This window comes from Gorilla gorilla, chromosome 6 (genome assembly GCF_029281585.2).
Source record: "Gorilla gorilla gorilla isolate KB3781 chromosome 6, NHGRI_mGorGor1-v2.1_pri, whole genome shotgun sequence".
NCBI lineage: Eukaryota > Metazoa > Chordata > Mammalia > Primates > Hominidae > Gorilla > Gorilla gorilla.
This window is the reverse complement of record NC_073230.2, coordinates 153,220,402-153,232,320: the sequence shown is the minus strand read 5'-3', so window position 1 is coordinate 153,232,320 and position 11,919 is coordinate 153,220,402. Positions and strand designations below refer to the sequence as shown.

At 35.7% G+C, this 11,919-nt stretch overlaps 1 protein-coding gene across 1 annotated transcript; it reads right to left on the bottom strand.

Moving 5' to 3' along the window:
• Positions 1–8,503: 8,503 nt before the first annotated feature.
• Positions 8,504–11,620, bottom strand: LOC101136745 (olfactory receptor 2A2-like). The gene has a single exon (XM_004046417.5). The coding sequence runs from the start codon at positions 9,434–9,436 to the stop codon at positions 8,504–8,506; it is 933 nt and encodes a 310-aa protein (XP_004046465.3). The 5' UTR covers positions 9,437–11,620.
• Between the last annotated feature and the right edge of the window lie 299 nt (positions 11,621–11,919).

The window sequence follows — 11,919 nt, the reverse complement described above, 5'->3', positions numbered from 1 at the left end:
TATTGACTAATGTATGTGGCTAGTACTTTCAGTACAATTTCGACTAGAAGTGGAAAGTGTGGGAATCCTTGTCATGTTCTAGATCTTAGAGGAAAAACTTCCAATTTTTTTCCATTGAGTACAGTGTTATCTGTGGGTTTGTCATGCATGGCCTTTATTGGGTTGAGATATATTCCTTCTATTCCTAATCTGTTGAGAGGTCTTTTTAAAAAATTATGAATGGATACTGAATTTTGTCAAATGCTTTTTCTGCATGTATTGAAATGATCGTTTGGTTTTTGTCCTTCATTCTGTTAATGTTGATTCGCATATGTTGAACCATCCTTGCTTTCCTGGGCTGATTCCCACTTGATCATGGTGAAAAATCCTTTTAATGTGTTGTTAAATTTGGTTTGCTAGTATTTTGTTCAGAATGTTTACATTATGCTCATCAGGTGTATTAACCTGTAGTTTTCTTTTCTTGCCACATCCTTGTCTAGTTTTGGTATCAGGGTAATGCTGGACTTAAAGAATGAGTTTGGAAGTATTTCTTCCTCTTTAATTTTTTGGAAGAGTTTTTACTAGTTCTTCTTTAAATATTTGGTAAAACTCAGCAGTGAAGCTATCAGGTCCTGGGCTATTCTTTGATGACAGATTTTTTATTGTGGAATCAATCTCTTTACCTGATCATGATCTTTTCAGATTTTTTATTTCTTCATAATTCAATCTTGGTAAATAAAATGTATCAAGAAATTTGTCAATTTCTTCTAGATTATCCAATTTGTTGGTGCATAATTGTTTATAATTGTTTCTTATGATCATTGTAAGGTCTCCTTTTTCAATTCTGATTTTCTTTATCTCAGTCTTCTCTCCTTTTTTAAGACTAGCTAATAGTTTGTTGATTTTGTTTAACGTTTCAAAAAGAAGACTTTTTTGATGTTTTTATTGATGTTAGTCTTTACTTCATTTATTTCTGCTCTGATTGTTATTATTTTATTTATTCTACTAATTTGGGGCTTAGTTTAATCTTGTTTTTCTAGTTCCTTAAGGCACAACAGAGATCGTTGGTATGCAATATTTCTTCTTTTTTGATGTAAGCATTTATTGCTTTAAACTTCCCTCTTAGAACTGTTTTTTCTATATCCCATGTGTTTTGGTATGGTGTGTTTCTGTTTTCATTTGGCTAAAAATATTTTAAACATCTTTCTTAATTTCTTCATTGACCCATTGGTTGTCAGGGAGCATATTATTTAATTTCCATGTATTTGTAATTTTTCTGAAGTTCCTCCTGTTATTCATTTCTATTTTGATACCATCATGGTCAGAAGAGCTCCTTGATACTTCAGTCTTCTTAAATTTATTATGAATTGTTTTGTGCTTTAACATATGATTTATTCTAGACATTGACATTGTTTCATGTGCAGTTAAGAAGAATGTGTATTCTGCAGCTGTTTATGGAAGATCTGTATATGTCTGTTAGGTCCATTTGGTCTGGAGTATAGTTTAACATTTTCTTCCTGGGTAATCTGTCCATTGCTAAAAGTGGGGTATTGAAGTCCTCTACTATTATTGTATTGAAGTCTTCTCTCTTCTTGGATCTATTAATATTTGCTTTCTGTGTTTAGGTGATCCTGTGTTTGATATATACATATATATATATATATATATACACACATACACATATGTATATATATCAGGTGTATATATATATATCAGGTATATATATATACATATATATATACACACACACACATACGTGTATATATATATATATATATATATATATATAGAGAGAGAGAGAGAGAGAGAGAGAGAGAGAGAGAGAGAGAGAGAGATCAGGAAAGAAACCGTAAAAAAATAAAGAGAAATTCTGGCACCAAAAACCACATTGACAAAAATGAGCAACTCTACAGAGATCTTCAACAGCACACTCCATCAGAGTATTGTTATACCCTCTTGCTGAATTAACCCCTTTATTATTTATGTAATGACTTTCTTTGTTTCTTTCTACAGTTTTTGACTTAAAGTCTATTTTATCTGGTATGAGTATAGCTACTCTTACTCTCCTTTCATTTTCATTTGCATGGAAAATCTTTTTTCATACCTTCACTTTCAGTCTATATGTGTCCTTACACATGAAGTGACTCTCTTGTAGGCAGCATCAAGCTGGGCCTTGCTTTTAATGCATTCAGCCACTCTGCCTTTTGATTGGAAAATTTAATTCATTTACATTCAAGGTGATGATTTATAAAGTAAGGACTTACTACTGCCGTTTTGTTAATTGTTTTCTAGTTGTTTTATTTATACTTTGTTTCTCTATTCCTCTCTTATTGCCTGCCTTTGTGGTTAAGTGATTTTCCCTAATAGTATGTTTTGATTCCTTGTTTTTCACTTTTTTAAAGCATCTATTATAGATTTTTGATTTGTGGTTACTATAACACTTATAAAAAGTGTCTTGTGGTTATAACAGTTTATTTGAAGCTGATAACTTATCTTTGGCCACAAAAAGCACTACATTTTAAATTTATTTATTTTTTATTTTTTTGTTCCACAGATTTCTCAGAAAGCACTACATTTTTATTCTACTCCCTTCCACCACACATTTTGAATATTTGATGTCACCATTTACATCTTTTTATGTTACATATCCCTTAAAAATTATTGTAGTAATTTTTAATTGTTTATAATTTAACCTTTATACTATACATATAAGTAATTAACACACCACCGTTATGGTTTTAGAGTATTCTGAATTAGACTGTGTACTTCTTTTACCATTAAGTTATCTCCTTTCATGTTTCATGTTGCCATGAAACATGGGTCCTTTTCTTTTAGGTAGAAGAACTCCCTTCAGCTGTTATTGTAAGGCAGGTGCAGTGGTGGTAAATTGCCTTAGCTTTTGTTTTTCTGGGACAGTCTTTATCTCTCCTTCATTTCTGAAGGACAGCTTTGTCATTCGAGTATTCTTGGTTGTCAGTCTTTGTTTTCCTCTTTGGCACTTTGAGTAAATCAACCCACTCTCTCGGCCTGTAAGATTTCTGCTGAGAAATCTTTTGAGAGCCATATTGGTGCTCCCTTGTATGTGATATGCTTCTTTTCTCTTTCTGGATCATGTCTTTGTCTTTGATTTTTGTCAGTTTGATTATAATATGTCTTGGTGTAGTCTCATTTAGATTAAACCTGACTGGAAACCTTGGAGCTTTCTGTACCTTGATATTTATATCTTTTCCCATATTTGGGATGTTTTCTATCATTTTAAAAAGCTTCTTTTTTTCCTTCTATTTCTCTGCTCTCTCTGGGACATTCATTATGCCTAAATTGGTTCTTGATGGTATCCCACAGTTTTTGCAGGTTTTCTTCACTCTTTTTCATTCTTTCCCCCACCTTTGACTGAGTAATTTGAAATGACCTGTTTTGGAGTTCACCAAGTATTTCCCATTTGATCAAGTCTGCTGCTGAAACTCTCTATGGAGTTGTTCATTTCTGTTATTGTGTTGTTTAGTGCCAGAATTTCTCTTTGATTCTTTTTATGGTTTCCTTCTCTTATTGAACTTCTAATTTTGTTCAGGTATTGTTTTCCTAATTTTATCTATTTGTCTATTTACATTCTCTTGTAGCTCACTGAGCTTCTTTAAGATGATTATTTTGAATTATTAGTCAGGCAGTTTGTAAATCTCCATTTTTGTAAGGTCAGTTGTTGGTGCTTCATTTGTTCCTTTGGTGTTGCCATGTTTTGTGATTGTTCATGATCCTTATGGCCATGCATTGATGTCTGCTCACTTTAAGAAGCAGAGACTTATTCCAGTCTTTGCAGACTGGAGTTGTCTAGATAAGCCCTTCACAAGTCAACTTGTCCAATCATTTTAGGCAGGCCATCTGGCATGGTCTGTAGGTGGGCCTGTTGAAGTCCTTGGTCAAGCTGGCCTAGTGCCTAGGTCAGTAGGTGAGTCAGCCAGGTACCTGGGTCTATGAGGTTGGGCCCAGTTCCTGGAACCTGGGTCTGGCCCGGAAGCTGGGTCCACAGAGGCTAGCTTGGTGCTGGGGTCTGCTGGAACTGGCCTAGACCCTGAGTCGGCTGGTGCAGGCCTAAACCCTGGGTCTGCTGGAGTCTGAGGCTTCAGGGCCTGGCCTGGCACTGAGGCATGCCTGAAGCCTGGGGTTATGAGGGGAACCCTTACTATAGGCCAGTAGAGAGTTTGGGGCAGGACTGAAACGTGGGGCTGTGGAGGCCAGCCCAGTCCTGTAGATGGTCGGGAGGCCAAAGCTGCTGGGATATCCTGGCATTGGGGTGGGCTGTCCTAGTGCTGGAGTGAGACTGGAGACTGAGTCTGCATGTGCTGCCTGAATTCTGGAGCCATGGGGCCAGCCAGGAGCCTGAATCTGTGGGGACCTATTTGGCAGTGGCAGATAGGCTGAATCTGTGGGTAACAGCTCAGAGACTGTGGTTGTGAAAGTCTGCCTGGTGCAGACCCACTGTTGGCATCTAGGCTGGCCCAGCGTTGGAGTCTGAGACAAAATCTGTTATTTACTCCTCTCTTTTTCCTCTATGCAGACGGTATCTCTCTCTGCATTGTTCTGCCTGGAGTAGGGAGGGTTAATGCAGGTATTGTGAAACTGCCCTTCCTACTCTTTACAATGAATATTTTCTTATTTCTGTGCTACACACAGTTGCTGTAATCACTCACCTTGTTTATTTAGCTCCTGTGAAAATATGTTCGTGCATGGATACTTGTTCAAATTGATGGTTCTGAGAGGGGACAAGTATGGGAAAGTCTTATTCTACCATCTTGCTGATGTCACTCTAAGCCAAAAACCTGCACAATTGTTTTCCAATGCATAGTTCATGGAATGTATTTTTATTTACTTAAAATTTTAATTTCAGTCAACAATATTTTATGCTTTCAGTATGTAAGTCTTTCTTTTTTTGTTAGATGTATTCTTAGGCATTTTATTTTCTCAGTCTTGCAAATTGGATTCTTTTCTTCAGTTTATTTAGGATTGTTCATTGCTTGTATATGAGAGTTAAGACAGACTAGAGAGAGGTGAGCCTCCAGGTGTTGGAGTAGACAATTAAAACAACAGGCCAAAATGAAAGTAACACTTATGCCTTTAATCACTTTGTGTGATACTATAAGCAAGAGGCCAAGAAGAAGTAAGTCCTGGCCTGCTCAATTTTCATTTTCTCCGATGAAATAATATCAGTTGAGGATCAAATGGATCAGTACAGATGTGGGGAATAATCTCATTATTGAGGGAGCTAGGGCTAAGATGCAAATGTGAGTGAGCATTTTAGTGTACAATTAAAGGACAGGCTTAAGCAGCTAATGTGATGGGACAAAATAACTTCAGCTTAGACTACATACCTCAGGTGAGGTCTGTGGTTTCAATGAAGTAATTCCCTGAAAGAGCACTTCTCATTGTGCTCTGTGTTTGATCAGGCTGTCTACCTGCCTCATTCAATTGTAGACTTCTTTTCCATTTACTGATAATTGACACTTTGGCCTTTATAAGGGACCTTGAAAGCATCTTCCATCTCTTTCAATATCTTTATAAAGACACAAATATACGGATGATTAAACAGTAATCAAACAGCAATGGATGGGAGGTTATGTAAACACATTTTGTTTCTTTAAAATATTAGGAATTTTACTGACCAAAACCTAAACGTAATGTCTTTCTGATTACATAAAAATTTTTTGTAGAAAAATGGTTTAATCTTTGATTTTAGGGTGCCATCAACACCGATGACAGTACAGTTTTTGGAGGATAAGAGCCCAGAGTGGCCATTTAGGACAGAGTAACTGGCCCCTATATCAATTAAGGAATTAATATTCTTACCTGTCATGTTAACAGTCAGTCAAGACTCCTTACTATGCCTTTTGTGGGAGTCACTACGAACCTCTGGACCCTCCAGTCCTCAGTTATGGCCGCCAGTCCTCAGTTAGGGCCATTATGGCATAAAGTGTCCTCTTCTTCCTTCACAGCTCAGTACAATCCCTTTTCCAATGACCCGCCTGCCTGCAGTGAGAACAGGGTTGGGTGGGCTGCCCTGACTGGGGTAGTTCTTGCTCTGATGTCCTGGCTTCCTACACTTAAAGTAGCAGCCATTACCTGCAGGCTTGCTATTAGGCTTTTTTTGATCTGTGGGTGAAGCATCACCCTGGGTGACCCTCAGGTTGCAGGGCGCTGCTTACAGAGACTGCTATCAGTGGGGCTTGTTGTCTATCCCGTCATTTGCCATGCTGGGTTCTTTCAGCCTCTTCAGCCCTATCGCTATTATTGAATACCCTGAAAGCCACATCAAATAGTTGATCAATAGGTCTTTGGAAATGTAGTTTTCATTTCCTGTGATGTCTTTGATTTTTTGGTATCAAGTGATACTGGCCTCATAGAATAAGTTGAGAAATGTTCCATTTTCTTCTATTTTGAGAGACTTTTATGAAGAAATAACATTAGTCTTTTAAAATTAAGTATAATTTGCCACTACAGCAATGCGGTTGATGGCCTTATTTGGTGTAAGTTTTAAAATTACTAATTCAACTTCTTCACTTATTACAAGTCTACTCAGATTATCTATTTAGTTTTGAGTGAGTTGGGTTGGACAAGCTTGGCCTAGATCTTATGGGATGAAGGGGAGACCCTGAAGACACCTTTTCTCCACTCTGACTCAGTATTTAGTATGTTTCTACTCCCCTTCTCTCTCCCTCTTCTCTCCTCTCTTGTATTCTCAGGCTCATAAAATATTAGGACCTTTTGCTTGGGGATCCTTCAGCTGTGAGATGATCCCTACTTCTGTATCGATCCACCTGACCTTTGCACAGTGCAGTTCCACAGGGATAAATGAAACAGTGTGGGAGTTGGAACTTACTCTAGTTCAACCTCTTGCTTATGCGATCACAGTAAATGATTAAACACTTGACCGTTGCTTTCATTTTGGCTGGTTGCTTAGCTTGGTTACTCAGACACTCGGAAACTCAGCTGTCTCAAGCTCAGCTTCTTGACAGAAATACAATTGATATTTGAGTACAAAACTTTTATTCTGCAGCATTGTTGAATTTATTTGTTTGAGCTGATTTTAAAAAATTCCTTAGAATTTTCTATTCACAAGATCATTTCACCTTATGCCTTTCCAATCTGGATGCCTTTTATTTCTTTTTCTTGTTTAATTGCTCTGGCTAGAACTTCCAGTCTAATGCTGAACAGAAGCAGCAACAAAAGACTTCCTTGATCATGTTTCTTATGGGGAAAGCATCCCAGTCTTTAACAATTAATTGTAATTTTAGTTGTGGTTTTCTTATCTACCCTTTATCAGTTTGAAGAAATTCCCTTGTATTTCTAGTCTGGTGTGTGTGTGTGTGTGTGTGTGAGTGTGTGTGTCAGGAAAGGATTTTGGAATTGTCAAATGCCTTTAGTATGTATAATTAGATGTGTTTTCTTTTCTTTATTTTATTAACATGGTCTATTACATTGAGTTTTGAATGTTTAAACAACCTTGCATTCTTTGAATAAACCTCACTTGGTAATTATGCTTGCTGCATTTGGTTTGCTGGTATTCGTTGAATAATTTTGCATCTATATTCATAAAGAAATTGGTCTATAGTTTTTATTTCCTGTGATGCCTTTGATTTTTTTGATATCAGGTGATACTGGCCTCATAGAATAAGTTGGGAAATGTTCCATTTTCTTCTATTTTGAGAGATTTTTATGAAGAAATAGTAGTAATTATTCTTTTAAAAATTAAATAGTATTTGTTACTACAGCAATGTGATTGGCAACTTTATTTGGTGTTAGTTTTAAAATTACTGATTCAACTTCTTTACTTACTAGAAGTGTATTCAGATTATCTATTTTTGAGTGAGTTGGTAGATTGTGACTTTCTTGAAATTTTTCCTTTTATGTAAGTTTCTAACTGTTCACACAGAGTTGTTCACAGTGTTCTTTGATAATCCTTTCTGTACCTGTAAGATTGCTGATGATGTTTCTATATCCCTAATTTTAGTAATTTGAGTCTTTCACTGTTTTGTTGGTAAATGTAGCTAAAGTTTGTCAATTTTGTTAATCTTTTCAAAGAAGCACTTTTGTTTTCACTGATTTTACTTATTCTTTTTCATTGCTCTATTTTATTTATATACATTTTAATCTATATCTATTTATGCTTGCTTTGGGTTTTGTTTGCTTTTCTTTCAAAATGGGAGATTTGCAATAAAATGCTGAGAAAATGATGCAAATTCCAAAGGAAAATAGCTTTTCCATCTCTTCCACTCTGCAAATAGAAGTGACTCTCAACACTAAAATTTAATCCATAAACTGGGTTCATACTCCATAGAGTTTTCAGTGGGAAAGGTAGTGTAAAATATAATGTGCTGTTTTTTTCACTGTAAACTTGTCGTATTTTCAGAGCCAGAATTCGAAAAATTACCATATTTATATCAAACTTCTAACTGAAAAAAAATTCTCAGTTTTTGCTTTAGCAAACCACTTATTTAAAAGCAAAGTCCTATCCAACTAACACTCTGTCCACTCCTTACATAGACCGCGTCCTCTGCAGTGCTCTGTGGAGGGCACCCTTCACCTGAGCATTCCTCAGGCTGTAGATCAGGGGGTTCAGCATTGGGTTAAAGACACTGTGAAACAGGGACAGCATTTTCTCCTGCTCCTCTCGTTGATTAGAGTCTGGGACTATGTAAACCACCATGGCTATGCCAAAGAAGAGTCCAACCACACACAGGTGGGAGGAGCAGGTGGAGAAGGCCTTTATGCGGCATTCCTTTGTCTGGATCTTTAGGATGGCCCAGAAGATGTGCATGTAGGAGACAAGCATCAAACAAAGAGGCCCAACTAAGACAAACACACAGGTAGCAAATATGACCACTTGGTTAACCCAGGTGTCAGCACAGGCCAGCTTGAGGATAGACAGAATTTCGCAGAAGAGGTGGTTCACATCCCGGGGCCCACAAAATGGCAACCTTAGAAGGAGAATTGCATGTACCAGGGACAGGGCAAACCCACATGACCAGGACATGAGAGCCAGGATCGTGCACACTCTCCAGCTCATGATGACAGTGTACTGGAGAGGGTGGCAAATGGCCACATACCTATCATAGGACATCACCACCAAAATCAGACACTCTGTAGCAGCAAAAGCATAATACAAATAGGTCTGCATTATGCATGGAACAAAGGAGATGGTTCTTTTCTTGTTCATCAGATTTGCCAACATCTTGGGAACATTGTTGGAAGCATAGGACATGTCAATGATGGCCAGGTGTGAGAGGAAGAAGTACATGGGGGTATGCAGACTGTGTTCCAGACAGATGAGTCCCAAGATCATGCCATTCGCCAGCAGGCTGAAGATGTATAACAGGGAGAAGATCCAAAAGAGGAGCACTTCCATCTCGACACTGAGCTGGAATCCCACCAGGATGAATTCTGTGACCCATGATTGGTTGACTCCCATTCCTTAATGGAAGTCTGTCAAGGACTGAAGTGTGGTAGAAAGGTCAGAAAATTTGAGTTTTTATCTGAAAATGAGCTAAGATAAAGGCTATATGTTTGTTCCTATTAGATAAGCCCCTTCAAATTCCCAAGATTTATTACCTCTCTGTTTTTAGCATTTAATTATGAAATAAATTTAAACTTAAAAAGTGTCACAAATTTTTCAAAGAACTCCCACTTAATTTCATACAGATTCAGCAAATGTTAACATTTATTATTTGTCTTATTCTCTTTCTCTATGTAATTTTTATTTTTTGAACCAGTTGAGATTAAAGTGTAGACATAATACCTATTTAATTATAAATTTCTGATCTTTTAGTAAGAAAAAACTAATTCCCACTAGCTTGACCATAATATAAGTATTAAAATCAGAAAATTTAATATTGACATTGACATGTTTAGTATTGATATTGATATTGATATTGACATGTTTCTTTTCTCTAATATACAATATTCTCCCTCCAACCACACCAGTCTAGGACCTAATCCAAGATTATGCATTATATCTAAAGTCATCTGTCTTTAGTCTCCTGTACCTGTAATATTTACTCAGCCTTTTTGTGCCTTTCTGAACACTGATATTTTGAAGAGTTCTTTAGCATAATGTCCAACAAATTGAGAGTGTACAATATTCCTCAATGTTTTTGTTCAAATTATTCACTTTCCGCAGGAAAAATAGTATTCTCCTCTGTGTGTTCTGAGCAAGTATATGATATTAATTTGTCCTATTATTGGGGTGAAGCTAACTTGGATCACTTGGTGAAGATGGTGCTTCCCAGATATCTCCATTATGTGATTTTTTTTCCCTAATTAGTTTCTGGAGTACCCATTAAAATTATTATATATGTAGCTTGTTCCTCATAATGTCACTTCACTAGTTCCTTTCAGTCACTAGTTTTAGCATCCATTGATTATCTTGCCTAACTCAGATAATAATAATGATTCAAAATGTGTTGTTCTGACTCTATAATTGCTTTTACATTTATTAGTTGGCAACTTTAGTATAAAAAATGTTTCATTCACTTACCTATCTATTATCTATCTGCTCTCTATCTGTTATCTATCATCTGTTATCTATCTGCTATCTGTCATCTATCTATCCATCAGTATAGACTCATGGATTTTTTTATTCAGTGGGTTGTACTTCATTGTTGTCATTTTTTGGTGCTTAATTTTCCTATATCTAGGCCTTCTAAGCATGCTCCTCTGTCTTTTTAACATGTTCCCGTAATATTTGAGCAGTTATTTCCTTCTGATATGACCAGATGTTTCAAGCTCCCTTTGTATACTCCCCACTTCAATCACAAAACAGCCATTTCCTCCAAAAGTTATAATCACTTTTAATAAAGAATTATATTTATAAGCCGATATTTCTATTTATCTGAGTTTTATTGGATTTTTAATAATTTATATTTTACCATCATAATTTGTATTTTGTCATGATTTTTATCATGAGGATAGCATGAATTTCTGGTATTCTACATTAAAAACAAGAGCATATAATTTGAGAAAGCATACAAATTGTTATGGGGATAATACATTCTCAAGATTCTTCTGAAAATAATATAACTTAACTGACTTCCTTTATGGTGTTAGCATTGAAGAAAATGGTTTTGATATTTATTATTTTATTTTTGGTGAAAAATACATGTTTGTAATTCTACTACCTTATTAACCATCAGGTTTTATATTATTCTCCTGCTTTTATTCTTATTTAGAAATTTTAGAATCTTGAATAGTTCAGATTTTGTGTGAACCCTTGTGTAAACAATGTGATACCTACTTTGTATGAGATTTTGACTTGAAGTTTTAAAAACCTAGAAAAACATGAAACTCTAGTTAAAGGACTAAAGAGATGACATGTTGAAACATACAAACAAAAGTGATCATTTTAAATAATTGTGCAGTTATACTTTTCTACTGTTTATTTCATATATATCATTATTATAAAAATTATATGAAAAATGCTATTTGTTTAACTAGCTCTATCATATATCATGAACCATTTCCCACGTCAAAGTATTTCTCTGAAACATAGTTTGAACAGCTATTATTCAATACAAATATTCTAATTAACTTAATGTATTATCTCATCATTAGATTGTGTGCTATATAATGCTTCAGTAATTAAATTATATATGTGTATGTTTGTATTTGTTGTCTTTTTTCATGACATTTTTAATAGTAAATTCTGAGACTTAGAAGTGCTCAGTCAAGTCAATCAATTTATGTATGTATATATCTCTCTGTACTCATCTAAAAATCAAACAAGCAAAAATCCCAAATATATTAAGGTGTATCACTGTAAGATGCCTCCTAGTGGAAGAGGATGTCTAATTTATCAATCATGATGCTATAATCTCAAATTAACCTTCTGTTACTCCCCAGGTTCCATACGGTCCCATGTGAAAGAACCATCTTAACATTGCACTTCAGATTTCCCAC